The 19,018-nt window shown below is 37.6% G+C and overlaps 1 protein-coding gene across 3 annotated transcripts in view; it reads right to left on the bottom strand.

Moving 5' to 3' along the window:
* Positions 1-17,907, bottom strand: part of LOC124172333 (choline transporter-like 1) — a 56,564-nt gene extending 38,657 nt beyond the window's left edge. For 2 of the 3 annotated variants that reach the window (XM_046551779.1, XM_046551795.1), the window contains exons 1-8: positions 17,748-17,907; positions 17,543-17,656; positions 17,328-17,470; positions 17,112-17,246; positions 16,918-17,019; positions 15,186-15,352; positions 4,267-4,356; positions 2,708-2,847 (exon numbers count right to left, since the gene is read on the bottom strand). In XM_046551779.1, the coding sequence (XP_046407735.1) occupies positions 2,708-2,847; positions 4,267-4,356; positions 15,186-15,352; positions 16,918-17,019; positions 17,112-17,246; positions 17,328-17,470; positions 17,543-17,647 (882 nt within the window). In that variant the 5' untranslated portion in view covers positions 17,648-17,656; positions 17,748-17,907. Of the gene's footprint in view, positions 1-2,707; positions 2,848-4,266; positions 4,357-15,185; positions 15,353-16,917; positions 17,020-17,111; positions 17,247-17,327; positions 17,471-17,542; positions 17,657-17,735 lie in introns of all 3 variants that reach the window. The other variant, XM_046551787.1, reaches the window with a different exon arrangement.
* Between the last annotated feature and the right edge of the window lie 1,111 nt (positions 17,908-19,018).

Below are 19,018 nucleotides of genomic sequence, written 5' to 3'. Positions count from 1 at the left end.
CAAAGAGTAAAAAAAAAGAAATACTTTAAGCCACAATATTAAATATTCCTGCAATACAAATTCTGAGAATACCTCAATCTTCTTTTTGCTTCAACTACTTGTTGCCTCTTCCTCATGATTTTCCTTTCCCTAGCCAACATTCGAGTACTTATCTATTTACTGTTATCCAGCATACCTTCCCCACTCTCCCACTTATTTAATTCTTAATCACCTAAATTCATAACGAAGAATAAGGCCTCACAGCAACTTAACTGGGCCTCACTGCCCAAAGCATTCTGGATTATTTATCTTCTAATGTACAGCAGACTCCCAATAATCCGGCTGCTCTACAGAGGTGTTGTGGCTTATCAGTGCATGAGTTTTAAACTTCTTCGACGTTTTTCGCGATCTTTATAAAAAAATTAATCGGACGCAAAAGCACCCGGATATTTGCATTTTAATGCAAGGCTACACGCTTATTATTTCCATTAAAATGTAGAAAACGATCAGTGGGGGGAAAAAAATCTCTCGAGTGATTTTAGAAGATTCTTCAATGGTTAACTAATCGCAAATTAAGAGAAATGTTATCTAAGAACTATAATTGTATACTTCATATTGTAATGGTTCAGACCCCATTACGAGGAGCATTCAATTCGGCGCATTCATTTCCCTATGCCCCCTCCGTTCCGCTAAACTTTCCCAACCCCCCCAGACCACGGCCCGTGGAGGAAAGCGTGAATGTGTAAGTGGGGATGAATGTCGGTTATGCAAGATTATGAGTGTTGTGTGTGTGTTTGGGAGGACGGGAACTCGGGTTTTTCCCATGAATAGCGTGTTCCTCCTCCCTTTTCTTGTGCGTTACGCCACCCCAAGATGGGGATTATAAAAAGGTTGTGCGCGTGGAAGAAAGAGCATAATTTTGAAGTGAGTGTTGGGCGGAGCCCATACCCGAATTTGGGTGCGACATGGCAGAGAAGACGAGGGGCCTAACAAGTCATGCGACTGATTGGTCTGAAATAAGGGACCCCCCCTCTGCCCAAAGGAGCAAGGACCAACTGAAGAGGACGCATTCCCTCCGTTCCGGATGCAGCTTCCTCCAATAAGGGAGAAAGGAGTGTGCAGTAAATGGAACGAGAGTTTGTTGGATCCAACCTGGTCTAACCACAGGCAACGATCTAGTAAGATCACAACTAACCCCCCCCCCCGCCCCCAAAGCCCCTCTTGTCTTCTGCCAAGTGTCAAGACAGACAGTCACGAAACGCACCCGTTACTCCGTGAAAGTGAAATTAATCACCAAAGTAAAATTAACACTCGTTCGGATGGACTTTCATTTACCTCCCCCATCAATAAATAATTAAAAAGTGTATCATTATTTACGTGTTCACAACCGAAAAATATTTTGTTGTTATCATTTGCTATTTCAATTTCATCTTGAAAATCAAGTCATATTATTGTGTTTTTTTTTGATCATGGGTGTTTCATAAATTGCTTTCACCAATTCATACATCACTAGTTTATAAGAGGGTTTCTTCTTGTTTTGCCACATGCAGTTTTATTGTTTAAATTATATTTTGTTTCGCTGAAAGTTTTGAGTAAGTGTTTTGTTTTAACTCCTTCACGGGTCATCTTAAGGAAAAATATCCCTCGCCATTCCTTTTGCCCCGTTCCTTTTTCTTTCCGTGAATGTGCTGTGGAAGAGTGCATAAGCGTCCGAACGTTACCCATCAGGTCGAATTGGGAACCCCCCACCCGCAATTATTTCCAAAGAAGGGGAATATTTTTAATTTCTGTAAATTGTACGAAGAGAGTGACATAGGTTTGTCCCGTAGGTCTCATGCGGGAGGGATCCACGCGGATTTATATATTTTCTTTTGTTTTTGTGAGACATCTACCCCGGTTCTATTTTGGTATCCGGGCGAGCCAGGGGTGGGATGCCACAATATTGAAAATACACAATTATTGCCGTGGCCTACCCCACGTGAAAGTGAAATTAATCACCAAAGTAAAATTAACACTCGTTGGGATGGACTTTCATTTGAATATGGCCCAAAGGAACCGGAGATTTTGTCTGCACTTGGACATATTTTCACCACGACAAGACAAGGTCAAACTGGAGAGAAAGGGAATAGTAGAAGTGGAGGCAGCAGGAATGGAAGCAGAGACGGTATAAATCATACCCAGGAACTCCCCTGCCAGGACAAATTGTCAGAAGTCCTGGTTTCCTATAACCAGAAGTCAGAGCAATTTTTTTGATTTACATAAATCATAAAAATTACAAGAAATTAAAGGGAAAGTTTGGATTATTAGTGTTTTCCGGTAACTAAATTATTATTACGCCTCTCCCCATCATTAGCCCAGATAATCGAGAGTATACCGTTTTATAAAGAGGAGTTAGAACTTGAAAATTGGATCTATTCGTAGCTATTCAAAATGTCTATTACATTAAATTTATTTTAATTTTTTCTCATCTGATAAAATGTATAATGGAATGAATGATCAAAAGTTTCAACTGAGTTTTGATCAGTAAATGAATTAGACAGGACATCAGGACATTTTGCTTTACAAAAGAGACAAACTTAACAATGATGAGGCCAATTTACTTGTTTGAATAATCAACAAATGAGATGGTTGAAAACTAAGGCAGTAGCAGTTTTAGCTCAAAACCCAATTTCAAGCAACATTCCGAGATTCAAACATAAATACTTAACCAAAATAATAATAGTCTCACCGTGAAAACTGTGGCTAAAATGGAATATATAAGGAATGCCCGTTCATTTTTGGCTGATTCCTCCAGCAGCTGAGATGTAGGTGTTACATCCAACTCAGTTTTTATAGTAACATAAGTCCACCACAATACGGCAGTGCACGCTAGATAAGAAAAAAATAGAAAAAAAATATTTCAAGAAACCAATAATGAAAGTAAAATGTGAAGGCGTAATAACAAACAAAATATACTACCACTTCACCCCTTTAATATTTTTAATACAAATGAGTCCCCATTTGAGGCATGATTAAATAGAGGTTTAATTGAGGGATTCCCATTCTTCTTAGAGGCTATTATTAAAAAGCAATGCAAAAGCAAAGCAGTAGCTGTAATACTTTCACACCAGCATTTTGAATGAAAAACGAAGACATTCATGATGCACAAAATTTTACCAGAAGAACACTTTATAAAAATAAAGGTGAAGAGCTTGAACATGACAATTTGAGCACATGAAAATTTACACAGTGTGCAGGGTCAAATAAACAGTGCAGACCCAAAACTAGTGGGAGGGAAGGACCCCTAAACACTGACTGGCTGTGACAATGCTACAACAATTCATTTAATATCATTTTTAACATATTTAAACTATAATACTCGTAAATACCCTCCCATGAATATCAGTCATTAGACTAGATTCGATTTTACACAGAGCTTTACAACAGCTACATTCACAAAGAGACACCAACCAATTTTGTTGATCAATCTGACTCCAATACATAATTTATCAATAGAATTTGGTTGTAAAAGGGAAAGATAAGCTATGATGAAAAACATTCTTCCTCACACAGCCATTCTCTCATAGCTTGACTAAATAGGTAAAACTTGCTACCTACACCACATGAGAAGCTGACAATATAGCTCAGGTTTATCGACTCGTTCAGAAAGAATCAATCTTTGAGGGAAGGATCAGCTCACAAAAATGTAAACAACAACAAATTATATGAAGCTGATTTGCTAAGGAGAAGCAGAGAAGTGGTGAGCCACTCGGCATGAATCTGTGACATCATCTGCAAAAGGGTGAACTTCAATGATCTTTCTGCGTGAATAGCTTGCGAAATGGGTAAAAAATCAAAAATTAGAAAAATACCATTCTTTTCACTATCAAAAACAATTGGTGAACGCCTATTCAATCAAATGAAGTTTCATAATGAAAAAGAAACCAAGCAAGAAAGAGCGCAAGCAAACATGAGGTGTGATAAAATTTTTCCCCAAATTACATGTGACAATTGTCTTAACAGGGTTATGCCTCATCAGTTAGCAAGTTTGCCTTATTTGTTCTTCTTAAAAGGGACTCAGCATGAGGATGTTCTTAAAATAATGTTTGATGTATTTTAATGGAGGGAATATAAAGTTTTTGCTAAATTGATTATTTAAAATTGCTATTTTTCCATCAACATGAACATGATTTACATTAACAATAACCACGAACAAACCTACAGAACTCTAGTAGTTAAATTTGAAATATTAGAAGTAGGTAATCTACCAGCTACCAGTTGACTAGCTATTGACATCAATTTACTAACCTATGGAAGAAATAGCCACAAGAACCATGATGATAGCAGACATGACTGCAGCCAGTAGGTAGATGATTAGTACAACCACAAAAGATATCACTGAAAAAAACAGATAGAATTTCTCATTAAATATTTCACTACGCGTGAACATAGAATGCAATTATGAGTACCTTTAGCAATTTTGTTTCTCATTTGCATAAAAACAATAATGTCAACTTAAGAATTGAAGATGAATAAATAATTAAATGCTACTGTTTAAAAAATTTTACCAAAGAAATAGTTTCTGAAGACCTGGGTACACAGTACAGAAACAAAATAGTTAATGGATAAATGCATGAACCCAAGATTGAATGTGAAAATGCACAGTATTATAACCAAACTTGTGCATAAATATGATCAGAAAATACGAATTATTTTAATTTCGTTTATTTATTTGTACACATTCTGTTCTCGGGCCAAAATCTGTATTTTTTAGTTCGCACTGATGAGTATGGGATTTTCCATCAACCTATCTGCTGCCGTACCGTACCAATAATCCATCTGGCAACGACATAACCTTTCAATGAAATTCTATACTGACAAAAACTACAAATCAGTCGTTATCCATACTCCTCTTGGCAGACAGAATGGGAGAGAGTGAATTTCTGAAGGTCAACATCATGTGATCTGAAGCTATGAGTGAGATACAAGGAAAAAACTCACCCACCAAAACATTGAAGTGGCAGGACACAAACTTCTCCTTAAAAAAAACTAAGTTGGATGGAGATCAATGTGCCAAAACAACAACAAAAAACAATGGAAGGCAGCAGTATGTGTTGAAGACAATTTATGTCAAAATTTCCAGTCCAAAATCAGTGGCGAGAGAGTTTGTTTTGACTACCAAGTTTATTACACTTGAATAAAATATTTTATTGAAATAAATGGTTTAAAAAGAGTAATGAAAGAGTGCCGAAATAAATCTAAAGCATGGTACTCACGGGATTGATGATGAGTTATTTTAACTATCCTTTGCTTTTAATTTTCACTCACCTCTATGATGATTAGCAAGAAAGTTATTAAAATATTTTAATTGATGACTACAGTGGGAGATTAGCAATGAAAACACAAAGTGTATGGAAAATAATTACAACAGATTTTAGGTGAGAAATTGTATATCTCACAAAAACTAATCCCATCTATGTAATTGTTTATCTTAGAACGTGAAGAGGTTTCAGTGCACATTTGATCGATATATCAGGACTGATGATTTACCTGGCTAAAGAATTAAAATAACAATCCTCTTGTTAAGGCAATAATGATTAACAGCATAAATGAAATTTACATAAATAATACTTATAACTAGAGATGTGCGAATAGTATCCGCGAATACTCGAATACCTCGAATATTAGAAAGTATTCGATATTCGAGGTTTCGAATAGTTATGCGAAAAGTACCGCCTCGAATACCTCGAATACTTTGAATTTCGCGTCATACACTGTCGCCCGCACGTCGTTGGTAGTTGACTCGGAAAAATGTAGAGAACTGTAGTCATTTAGTGCTCGCAGCGCCGTTTTACGCAAGTTGACGAATTACATCAAATTAGTGGATTTTAGCGGTGAAAAGAGTTCGACGAGGGGAACCGAAAATGGTCGGGTGAAAAAATCCGAAAATCCCCGATTCCCCCCACCAGGAGAACCTCAGTGCCGTGGGATAGCAACCTTAGGGCATTTCCCACGATCCGCTATCCCCCTCCATTCAGCACTTGCCTCACCCACTCTGACGCTTTCCTCTTCTCCGAAATCAAACAAAAGGTCCCAGATCGCGCATGGATCGCATTACGAAGACCCCTGCTTCGAAAAAAATATCGAGTTACGAGAACAATAAAAACAAGTTTCACGCCCTCCCCCCTTTTCTCACCCACTGACCTTTTTCTGGCTAACTGCTTCGAAGTTCCCCATTCCTGGAGGTCAACAGCTGTGTGAGTTCCGTGGGATACTTGCATTAGCGCATTTCCCAAGATCCGGTATCCCTCTCCATTCCGCACTAGCCCCCCCTCTGAGGCTTTCCTCTTCTTCGAAATAAAAAAAAGGTCACAGCTCGCGCAGGGATCATATTACGAAGACCTTAGCTTCGAAAAAATACCAAGTTACACGAGAACAATAGAAACGTCTTTCGGGCCCTCCCTTTTCTCCCCCACTGACCTTTTTTTTCCTACCAGCTTCGAAGTTCCCCATTTCTGTGGAGGTCAACCGCTGCATGAGTCATCTATTAGCACAAAAGGTGTCTAAGAATGACTTTCGTCAATTGATGTTACACCTTTATTGAATTGAAATATTAGTAATGTGCGCGTAATTTCAAAAAGAATAAGACCAAACACGACGTATTTCTGAGTTTATTTAAGCATTTTACGCGAGGAAATAAATGTCAAAATTGGACGGAGACTTAGCATTCTGGCGAAACTCGATATGAGCAGCAGAGCTTCTCCGAAGTTGATGCGGTATTTTTTTCGGAAAACATATATCAAGTTACAATTTATGAGTGGTGCTATAAATCTTTATTGTTACAGTCCCAGACAAAGGGATATTTTCTCAGAATATTTTGTTTCTCACTGATAGCAATTCCAATTTATCTTCTTATCTCCTGAGAACTCCCAAAGATGGACTGAAAATAATTGAAGAAAATCCGGTGGAAAAGAGCTTGTATTTTGCAAAATGCCTCAAATTGTCAGCTAGCACTTGGCAGCAGGAGTGAGGGTAAAGCGATGTTAGTTGAATTAATTATATGTCCAATTGTTTCCATAAAATTAAAATATTCATTAATCAGCTAAATTCCTGTTCGAATCATTTAAAGTAAATCAAAATTACTCCCCAAAATCTTTTGTTGCTTGCTGCATAGGCAACCGAGTCAAACATACCAGCATTCATCATTTAGTATTCGAGGTATTCGAATATTCGAGCAATGATTTAATATTCGAATTCGATATTCGAATTCGAGAAATCTGCTATTCGACCCATCTCTACTTATAACATACCTATTATTTTCTCTCACTGTGCCATTGGCAACCTTCTGCGTTCTCATGCTTTTAATTCCATCCAATACACTATCTTAGAATTCTCAAGTCAACACCACTTTCCATTATAAATGTATGAAAACAATCTTACAATAAGTATTCATTTTACCTACCCTACGTAGATAATCAATGAAAATGATTTTGATTCTCCATAAGTTCACCTCTGTCAACAGTAAATATACCAAACCAACTGAATCCGAGCCACACCAACAGCTTTTAGAAATCACTAGGATTCCAAGATTGGTAACAATTGAAGCTTGTTGCCAAATAGGTTTCAATGTTATTTCCTCCAGCCAGTTTGTCTTACAAACCAACAGGCAAGTTCTCCTTCTGATTGGTAGGTAGAAACTGAATATGGCCCATAGTTCAAAAAATCATTTGTGCATTGCCTTCAGAACAAATTTGAATAGATGCCAGTACATGAAAACTCTAAAGAAAAATTTATCACTTAATACAAGATTTAGTTTCCGAGTCAATTTCTTTCCTACCATAAGTGATATGTACCAATTTAAATTCTACATGAGGTGAAATAAATTTAACATAATCAATAAGCTAATAGTAAGAATTCCCACATTTTAATGAATGCTCCTATGGCTTACGTGAAACTTAATTTACAGGATATGGCAGCACAGAAAATTTGGTGAAAAAATCTTTAAAAAAAAACTAATTTTCCATTAATTATGGTTCCTTCAGTTTATTGACATATTTTGGTTCTACTCCACTCTTTTCCACATCATTAGCTGTTTCAACGAGATAATTTTTCGACTCACAGAAATACCCAAATATGTATATAGTTAATGTAACGTCTGATTTTTTGAAGTTGTTATTTTGGTTGTAAAGGGTTTGTTTGGGAGAGGGGATTGTTGAGAGGGATGTGAAAAGGAGAGGTTTTGTGGAGTATTGTGGAGAGAATTGAAGTAAATAAAAAAGGTTATGAAAATTAATCGTCTTACGTTACAGACGTAAGTGTGAGCTCACGTTTTTCTGGCGACGAGGATGGGATGTTTGACACAGGTTTGGAAAAATTAGCCTGAGTGAAATTGAGAAGACGCAGCGGCCGGGTTGAGCGTTGGAACGGTTACTGGTTCGAGGAAGCAGACTGGAGATGGAATTTGCTTCAAGGAAGGACGCACGTTGAGAAGTTGGAGCTGCAAGCAAAGACGACTTGGTGTTTTTCGGAAGAAGTGGAAGTTTAATTCGCTGGTGTGGCGTTTTTGCTTAGGGAAAGGTGAGTACCCTTTTTGCCGGATGGTGTGAGCATACTGGGTGCTGTTTCTGACTTCCTCATTTTAGTGAGTTGTTTAGGTGATAGATTTGCGGAAAAACTTAAACAATGTCGTATTTGGCTAGAGTCCCTAAAGATGTTTTGTGCAAAATCGCATATGAAGTAGGAGCTGACGTGGGGAGGGAAGCTAGAGTCGTAGAGTACAAACAAGCGATACTAAAAAGTAAAGATTATGATGAGGAATTTGTTAAAGAGATGCTGAAGTTTTTGACTGAAGAGAAAAGATTGGAACGGGAACGAGAGGCAGAAGAGAGAAGATTAGAACGGGAAGCGGAAGAGAGAAGATTGGAACGAGAAGACGCTGAAAGACAGAGAAGTTTTCAGTTAGAAATGGAGAAACTAAAATTTTCACAAACCAATTTAAACCGCGAGTGTGATGGATTGGAGACGCAGACCGCTCAGAGGACACTGCCGAAAATAGATATAACTCGGCATATGGATAAATTTGATCCTCACGGGGAAAACATTAGTTCATATCTTGAACGTTTTGAAAGGAAGGCAGATAGGGCCGGTATTCCGGAACACCAATTAGTATTTTACTTGACGGGATTACTATCAAACGAGATTAATGATATAATTTCTCGAGAACCTAGGGAAAAAGCTGATAGTTATGAATTTGTGAAAAATTTACTGCTTAAGAAATACAAATTGAGCTCAGAAATGTTCAGACAGTTATTTTACAAGCAGTCCAAATCAAATGGTATGGCGTGGAGTGATGTAGTATATAAAATGACTAATTATTTCCAAGGATGGATTGACGGGATGGATATAATTTCTTTTGAGGAGTTAAAAGGACTGATGGTGACCGATCAGATGAAAAGAAAAGTACCCATAGAGGTGCGAGATCTCCTGATAGACGAATGGCCAAATTTTAAGGATCCGAATGTATTGGCTGAGAAGTTGGATAGTTTTGATGCTATTAGAGAAAGCATGGGACGGAAAACCACGGATCATTACATTAAGGATCAACAAAATAAAAGGATCCAGTTTACAAAGCCGAAGACTGTTTCTGTAAATTCTGATGAAGAAAGGCGTGACTTGGCTATGGAAAAGATGCCTAAATCATCGTCTTCGGCACTTAATTTCGAAAATATGTTTCAACCCAAGTGCTACGGGTGTGGTTCCACTCAACATTTTCTCGCAAATTGCCCAAAGAAAAAAACGAAGGATAACGAAGAAAAAGAATTCGTTGGTTCTTTAAAAAATGAAAATAATAAAAATATGTTTGGCAAATACTTGACAGAGGTAATGGTAAATGGGTATTCAATGAAGATATTACGAGATACAGGTGCAACAATCGATGTAGTGGCTCAGAAATATGTTGCCCCACACATGTATACAGGAGAAACTGTTTGGATACAGCAAGCTTTAGAAGTACGCGATCGTTTTCTTCCTATAGCAGAAGTAGAAGTAATTGGAGAGTTCGGTCGAGTATTTGGGAAGGCTGTGGTAGTACAGAATGATTTGGATCGCGGTGTATATATTTTGGGAAATACCACCGCAGAACTAATTGAAAAATGTCAATTAGAGCAACAAGAAAAACATTGGATAAATACGGTGCAGACTCGAGCGGCAAAGAGAAGAGGTGAATTAGAAGCGGAACGAATAAAACATATGGAAGAAGGGAAAAATAAGGAATCTTCAGAGGAAATAGGCGATAGAGACTCAAATCAAGAAGGAGGATGCCGGTTTGAAGTCGGCAGAACGCCGAAAGAGGCGAATAGCGTGATATCAATAAGACAAGAGGAATTGTTGAAGATGTATGCAGAAATATTTACGGATAAACCCGGTATTACAGATATAATACAGCATGACATCGAGTTAGTCGATTCAGAGAAGGTGCAAATCAAGCCATATCGTTTGTCACCACGGCAAACGGATTTTTTGGAGAAGGAGGTGAAAAAGATGGTGGATATGGGAATAGTCACAGAGAGCCCTTCCGAATACACATCTCCAATGATTTTGGTGGAAGTGCCGGGGAAAGACCCAAGACCATGTGTGGATTATCGAAGATTGAACAAAAAAATTAAAACACAGTATTTTCCGGTACCTAACGTAGAGGAATGCGTGGAGCGAGTAGCTCGAGCTAAGTACATAACCTTGTTTGATTTAACTAAGGGTTACTGGCAGATTCCCATGACTGAGCGAGCAAGTATTTACGCTGCATTAATAACCAGTTTTGGAACTTTTAGACCATTACGAATGACCTTTGGATTGAAAAATGCTCCACATGACTTTTGCCGTTTAATGACTGAAGTACTTAGAGGATTAGAGAAATTTGCTGTGCCATATATTGATGATGTAGCTGTATTTTCAGAAACTTGGGATGAACATTTGAAACATCTTGAAGCAGTAATGACTAGAATCAAAGCTGCAAATTTAACAATAAAACCAGGAAAATGTAGACTCGCTCAGCATTCAGTGAAGTATCTTGGTCACATGGTAGGACAAGGTAAATTGTCTCCGGTAGGCACGAAGATTCAGGCTGTGAGACAGTACCCGACACCGAAGTCCAAAAGAGAGGTAAGAAGTTTCTTGGGATTGGCAGGATATTATTGAAGATACGTTCCTGATTTTTCTCGTATAGCAGCACCTTTAACAGATGCATTAAAAGGAAAATCCAAGAAAGGCAAGATAGAATGGACTGAGGAATGCAATCATGCATTCAATAAGTTGAAGAAGATGCTGGTGGCGGAACCGGTGCTTAGTGCACCAGATTTTTCCAAAGAGTTTGTGTTGCAAACGGATGCTTCGGATTTGGGAATTGGCGTAGTTCTTAGTCAAGCAGATGAGCAAGGACATGAACACCCAATTGTATACTTGAGTAAGAAGTTCAATGAAACCGAACGTAAGTTTAGCACCATCGAAAAAGAATGTGCGGCAATAGTTTGGGGGGTAAAAAAACTCCACGTTTATCTAGATGGCCACAGACCTTTTAAGGTAGTGTCAGATCACAATCCTTTACGATGGCTAGATAGAACGTCAGGAAGTAATCCAAGGCTGTTGAGATGGTCATTGATGCTTCAACAATACGATTTTGAGATCGTGCATCGGCCGGGGTCAGCTCATAAGAACGCGGATGCGCTAAGCAGGGCGATGGGCGACATCAAATAGATTGGAAGTCGGTAAGTGTTCGGGTGTGGCACCATCTGGCAAGGGGTACTCCAACGGCATCGCAATAAAATTTTGTCCAGTGATTGAAGCATTAAAACATTTATGGACAAATGTCTTAAAAGGGTGGAGGAAAGACTGTAAGGTCTGATTTTTTGAAGTTGTTATTTTGGTTGTGAAGGGTTTGTTTGGGAGAGGGGATTGTTGAGAGGGATGCGAAAAGGAGAGGTTTTGTGGAGTATTGTGGAGAGAATTGAAGTAAATAAAAAAGGTTATGAAAATTAATCATCTTACGTTACATTAAATAGTGATGAAAATGTAAGCATCTCACACTATCCTTTTCACCAAAAAGTATTCAAGAGCATTCAAGGAAGCAGATGCCTGTTAGCAGACTCTTTCTTAGCACACAACTTGCTGTGGACATGTCAACAATGGATCGCCATACAGGAGAGTCCCTCTATCAGTAACCATGATTTTTAAGAAAAAGTTTGATATACTTCAAACTGAATATTCAACAAAATGATATCAACTGATTCCCTCCAAAATTGCGAAGAGGAACATGACTATCTTGGCCCCTTTGTGCAGAATGATTACAGAGAACGAGGCTTATTAATTGAATAGAATTCCCATTGAAAAATGTTATACTTCACAGGTATTCTAAAAGAAAAGCAATGACTCATACCCAGGAACAGTGGTGTCATGGTGCCGGGAAGCCGTTCCGGCACTGATTAACAAATGACATAATAGTCACATAACACTTATATCAATTTTGTTGCCTCAAAATTTCTAATGTATGCATTCGAAACAAAAAATCTTTTGAAGTAAAATGTTAATAATGATTTGTAGCAAAAAACATACAGAGTACTATTTCACTTATGAAAAAAGTTAAGGAAAGTGCGTTACGGCACTACTAATGTTGCCATGACGTCACTGCTCAGGATATCAAACTTTAAAATTTGTAGATTCGAGTTCCAAGTCATTGGTTGTCTAAGACACACATGGCACCAGAGTGTAGGAAAAATAAGGAACATTTCCACGCCCTAATGCCAACACAGGATCCAAATTTAGTTAAAAATAAATGGCCCCCATAAGCACTGCAGAAAAACCAAATTGTCAAAAATATGATGTTAACGTTGACAATTCAAATAGCCTTTTAGAGTTATTAAGGTTAAGCCTAAGGCTGCTATTCTGTTTAAGCAGTGTAATAAATATCTGATGCTATTCCGCAGGTCATTATTACACCGACCCCATATTGTGAATGAAGGGGTGTAATAATTTTCTTCGGAATAGCACCGCATTCGGAATAGCATTTCTAGCCCGGATTATTTTCTTCATCATCAATTATTTTCAGTCCATCTTTTAAAGTTCTCACTTGTGTCGTCGGAAGGGCCATGGTCCGAAGACGAATAAGAATAAAACTAATGAAAATGAAACCGGACTCCATTGAACCCACACGGAAAACACTCGCTAGTTTTAAGTCAATCCACCCCGGAAAGTACGGAACCACTCGTACGAGGTGAAGTTCGGCACTAATGCTATCGCTTACGGCGTAGGCAGAGCTTACTGCAGAGGGTGAAGCATGACCATATGACTGCGCAATGAAATTTTTTATCCTATAGAGAAGGCAACTTACTCACTCATTTCTATCAATAAGTGGCGTAGCTCTAGATGAGCAGATGAATTCAGATCGCTAGTAGGGAGAAACAAAATATCCTGAGAAGATATCGCTTCGTTAGCACCTCAGAAAAGTGAGACTTGTAGCATAACTCGTAAATTGTAACCAGACGCCCTGTTTTCGAAAAAAATCCGCATCAACTGCCGTGAAGCTCACTATCAGCTGCGAGGATATCGATATTTGCCAGAAATCACCATCGTATTATTCCAACTATTTCCTTGCTTAAAATGGTTAAATAACGTTAGAAATACGTCGTCTTTGGTATCATTCTTTTTTGACTTACGTGCACATCACTAATATCTCAATCTAATAAAAGTATAATACCAATTGCCGAAATTCATTTTTACACACCTTTTGGGCTAATCGGTGATTCATGCAGCAGATGACCTCCAGAGGTGGGGATCTTTGAAGCGAGTCAGCTAAAAAAAAAGTCAGCGGTCGAGAAAGGGGGAGGCGTGAAAAAGGTTTCTTTTGTTCTCGAGTAACTTGATATTTTCTTTCGAAGCTAAGGTCGTCGTAATACGATCCCTGCTCGAGCTGGGACCTTATTTTTATTTCGGAGAAGAAGAAAGCTTCAACCGGGGGGAGGCGAGTGCTGAATGGAGGGGGATACCGGATCTTGGGAAATGCACTAATGTAACTATCGCACGGCACTCTGCTTCTCCCTATCGCATTTCAATCTCCTGGGGAAGATTCAAACTATGTGTCTGTTCTTATTAGCCATAAATAACACGTTGTAAACACTTCGTCTCATTTTTATCAAACGATGAATGCGGGAAAATTATTCGACGGGACCGCGATCTTCAAACAATGAATGCGGGAAAACGATACTTCGGGGAACGATAGATGCGGGAAAAAATTACATTGTCTTTATGGAACTTAATTTGGGACCAGGAGCGGCGAACGATGAATGCGGGAAAACGATGAATGCGGGAACGATAAATCGGGGTTCCACTGCATATGGTTTTCATTGAAAGCTATAACTACCTATTATTTTATTTGGCGAGTTAGTGGGTTAACACAAGCTGGAAAATTTTCAAGAATTGACCTGATATCCCACATTGAGGATGTTTTCTTCACACATCAAGTGTTGAAATAAAATTATGTATTGAAAATATAAATGCATTGCAGAAATTTTTGGCTATTCGTAGTATTTCTTTGCATTAATTGTTATTGTTTACGCACTGTCGATGAAGCAAGCTTGTGCTCCACATATTAAGCTCGACTGTTAATTTCTACCTAATTTGCTAAACTAGTTAAATATTTATCTCATATGCTGCGATTATTTAATTAAAATAAAGTAATGTCATTTTATTTTTAGCTATTATTCCATTTTTTTAATTTGTGACTAGGTTACTTTAACCTCAGAAAAACAATTCAACATAGCAATGCGCACGTTTTCTGGGGTGTAATACCGAATAGCCTGGTTTGGGAGACAGTTGAATATTATTACAACACTACCCAGTGCGATTCGCCATTCAGAATACTGAATTGCACTGGCACTTGAGCAATTTTGAGAATTACACCTTCCGGTGTAATAAAACACAGATTACACCCGTTCAGATTACCATATTGCTAGAGGGGTGCAAAACGCAATATTATTACACCTTCTGGTGCAATATCAGTGAATAGCATGGTGTAATTTCATCCAGAATAGCAGCATAAGTACGTGAATCTACAAAATATTGGAACCAACAGTAGATATACTTATCATCAATAAAATGCATATAGTATCTATCAAAAATAATTTTTAGTTGGTACACATGAACATGCTGAAAAATAACATCAATAAAATGTTGATACTCACCAAATGTGAGAACAATCAAGCCTAAAATCTCAGGCCAAGTAGCATAGAGATCACTCACAACTTGCTGTATTTCTTCTTGGCCATTAAGATATGCGATTAGATTACCCACAATATCAGCAGCAACTTCACGCACAGCACGTGGCACACATCGGTTCAACAAAGGAGAGCTGAAGAAAAACGTAGTCTCAACTTTAAAATTAATTTTTAATAATCAGCGTTAATTCAAGAGACATGCAAAATTGATTCCTTACTCAGAAAATACATGTAAATATATGTATTTGTAAACCCAAAACTAAAAAAGAAAAACTCAACTGCCTCAAAAGTGCTTGAACTTTCCTATTGCCAGCAGTACTGCCTTTTAGTTTAAAAGAAATAGATTCAAAAGAATTACAATGCAGATAGAGAAAAGAAGAAGTAAGGAAATTTGGAAAAATCACTAGCTTACTAACATAAAGCAAATAAAAATATAAATGTATACATCAAACCATACCTTCATTAGAGATACACAAAAAATAAGTGGAAATGACCCTTGATGCAACTTGTTCGAGCATAGAAAAAACTATTAAATTACTGATCACTGCAAAGGATTCTAAAGCGGCTGAAGCCAAGGACTTAGAAGCCATTGATTTTTTATGGGAATAATATATTGGAAAGATGAGAAAGAGAAAAGAAGAGATTGATCGGTAGAAAAAGCAACCTCCTCCATAGAGATAGAAATTGCAGGGCAAGGAAAAGTAGGCAGAGAAGACGATAACCCAATACACTGATGAAACAACTGAATCGAAGAGAAAAATTAGAAATTAGAACACAGGCTACAACACGCGAGGTTCTCTATAAATTTTTTTGAGGCAAAGATGACGCCATAACCATAGATATTCAAGGAATGTAGAAGAAGTACCTCTTTACGCTAAAATTAACAACTCATGATGATTAAGAGAATTTTGTTTATGCAGTGATGAGCATTATAAAAGAAAGGGCCTATTCAAAGAAGAGCCTATTCAAGCCTCAAGAGTAAAATGTATGTATGACTATTGGAGCAATCAACACAACCAACACTCCAAATAACCCTCAAGAAACTTTAGCCCCAATACTTTCCCACACCCACTCTCACCAGACTTGCTGACAGAAATAAACGTTCACAATATTATTGCATAGCACCTTAAACTTAACGAAGGCATGTGAGAATTAAGTGGACAAAATGTTAAAAAAAATCATCAATCCATCCGATTGAAATAGCAAGAAAAACTTTGTACACTTCCACAGGATTATATTATTTCGTGACCATAATTTCTTTAGTTGAAAGAAAATAATCTTGTGTAAGATTTCTAAGTTTTACTGGTTGGTTCAACATGAGTTACGCATCCTACAAAGTTATACCTGATACTAACCTGTCATTTATCCATATTATCGCACACACAAAACAAAAGGACAAAAAAGGGCAGGGAAAAATGATAAAGCCAGATCCCCAGATGGTCAAGCTTAAGTAAAACTAACAGCGGACTAGTGAACACGATGAATAGATTGCAGGCGTTGATTGAAATATAACTCCATGAAATCCCGTAATTGGAAGCCATGTACGCATGGAGATAATCCGACATTGGAAAGGATAAATCAATGAAGCAGTTCGGGTGGATAATGTAGGGTAGCATTGTTAATGCTAAATGTACAAAAATAAGAAGCTAAGATTAAAAGTTTTTCATGACCCGTCATTTCCACACAGACGAAGATTTACCTTTCAAAAACGGGCAATACCGGGCAGGGTCCAAATGGCGAAACAAAGGTAATGTTGGGATCAACATCAAAGTTCACTCGTTCAGTGAAGTTAAAACCATAACTGCAACATGAAAAAAAAAATTGGGCCAGGATTTGGAAACAAAGATCTTTATCGATGGTTCATCATTGAAATTTGAACATTTAGATACCTACCGACATAACATCGATCCAGTTTCATTGTAAAATAATTCAATATCTCGCAGAGAATACAAATGCCTATTTGGACACTCCTTCACACAAAGTTTCATTGATGCACCGATGTCGTTCACATTAAGAAAAAATACAAATCTGAAAGAAGACATGTAGCCATAAATTTTTAAGCACAATGCGAATACACAGAATTCACTATAAAATCATAAGGCATCTTACGGCCTGTCACTTAAATCAACTCCTGATAAATCCAGAGCATGAAAATCGCTGTTGGATGTTCCACAGGTATTACCAAAACTATCATAGCCATTGATTAGTCTTCGAGGGTCACCATAAACAAAAGCAAATGCAGCGATTGATATCTGAAAAGGACAATACAGAACTTGCAAAGACTTGTCATTCGCACACAAACATTCTGAACTCACTGCACTCACCATCATAAACCATAAAATAATAAAAACAAAAAAGCAAAATTTGTCGGTACAACCCCGGATTCTGTCGCCATTTCCAGAGTACGGGGCTTGACTACAACACGGCATTATTTCTTCCTGTAAAAACCATAGTACACTCTTGAGTTTACAGTCCTCAAAATTAAACAACAAACACTTTCATGACATGACCAAATACCTATACACGTACATTCCTCTTGCTGTGTAGATTAAAACAAATTAGCTTCTATGGTGTCTTCAAGTAGCATAGACAGCGGTCATTTTCTCCTAATAACGTCGTTGGCAATGAAATAATTCATCTCAGTTTCAGATAAGGAAATAATTTCAGATTTGTTTTCTAATATGGCGTAAACATGCAACTTACTGCAGTCAATTGTTTTTACTCAACCCCCCAAAATTCGACGAAGCCCGCGTAAGCATCGGCAGAAACTTTACTTCCTTTGTAAATAAGGCTATAAATTATAAGAACTGAATGATGATCGATTCTTAAATTTATGTATACCGTTTATAAACGTATATTTTTTTGGTTAATATGGGTTTATTGGAGTTTTTTTCTTGATTTTGTAATCCCTTCATTTCCCCTCGGGTAATAATCAACGGAGAAATGAACCAGCGATGTGAAGGTAATTAACTTAAACTAAAAGTTATGGAGTTAACCTGCTGAGACCCAGCGCTCATAATTATAGAACTCAGATTTTAGTAGGATATCTACAGGGATGCCGTTAGAAAAAATATTGGGAGGGCCCAAACCGGGGATCTTGCCTCGGGAAATTTTAGAAGTGGTGAGTTTTAAGTTTTTTTTAAGCATTTTAGAAGAGTCATATGAACCCCGATAACTCGAATCTCCATATCTGGACACTCCGGGGGAAATCGACAAGCCTGATACATGTTTTCCTCACACCCATAATGAATTTTGGAGGGGGCTTGGGCCCATGGAGTCGGCGCCACTGGATATCTCTCTGAATTTGCACATAACACAGCTAAAATAAGTGACTCAAGACTAACGAATCAACTATTATCACCAAAATTTTCCTACATGGTTGAGTTATACGATCCGTACCTACTTGCTTTTTAAAGCCGCCAAAAATGTAGCTTTCACTAAGAAAACTTCTATGGAGGATAGAGAAATGAAAAAAATACTCTTTCCTTTTATAATCAGAGTTAATGCAAGTAACAGTTTAACGCTATATACATAGTTTTTTGTAAAATCTGTTCTTGAAATATAATATAACGACTATATAATTACTTATGGATGGGAACTTTTTCGTTTGTCTTATAACATGTTGCTGTGGTGGAAAGGCTGGTGGGGATTCTCATGACCACTAGACTGCACTTGCAAGAGTAATTTGGAATAAATCGAGGGGAAACCACCTATATACCAGATAAGTCAAAGGAATAGGAGAGATGGAGCTAGATGAAAGGTTGGAGTTACATTAAAAATACATCAGTAATGGACGTGAA

This window comes from Ischnura elegans, chromosome 1 (assembly GCF_921293095.1).
Source record: "Ischnura elegans chromosome 1, ioIscEleg1.1, whole genome shotgun sequence".
Classification (NCBI taxonomy): domain Eukaryota; kingdom Metazoa; phylum Arthropoda; class Insecta; order Odonata; family Coenagrionidae; genus Ischnura; species Ischnura elegans.
This window is presented reverse-complemented; position numbering and strand designations above follow the sequence as displayed.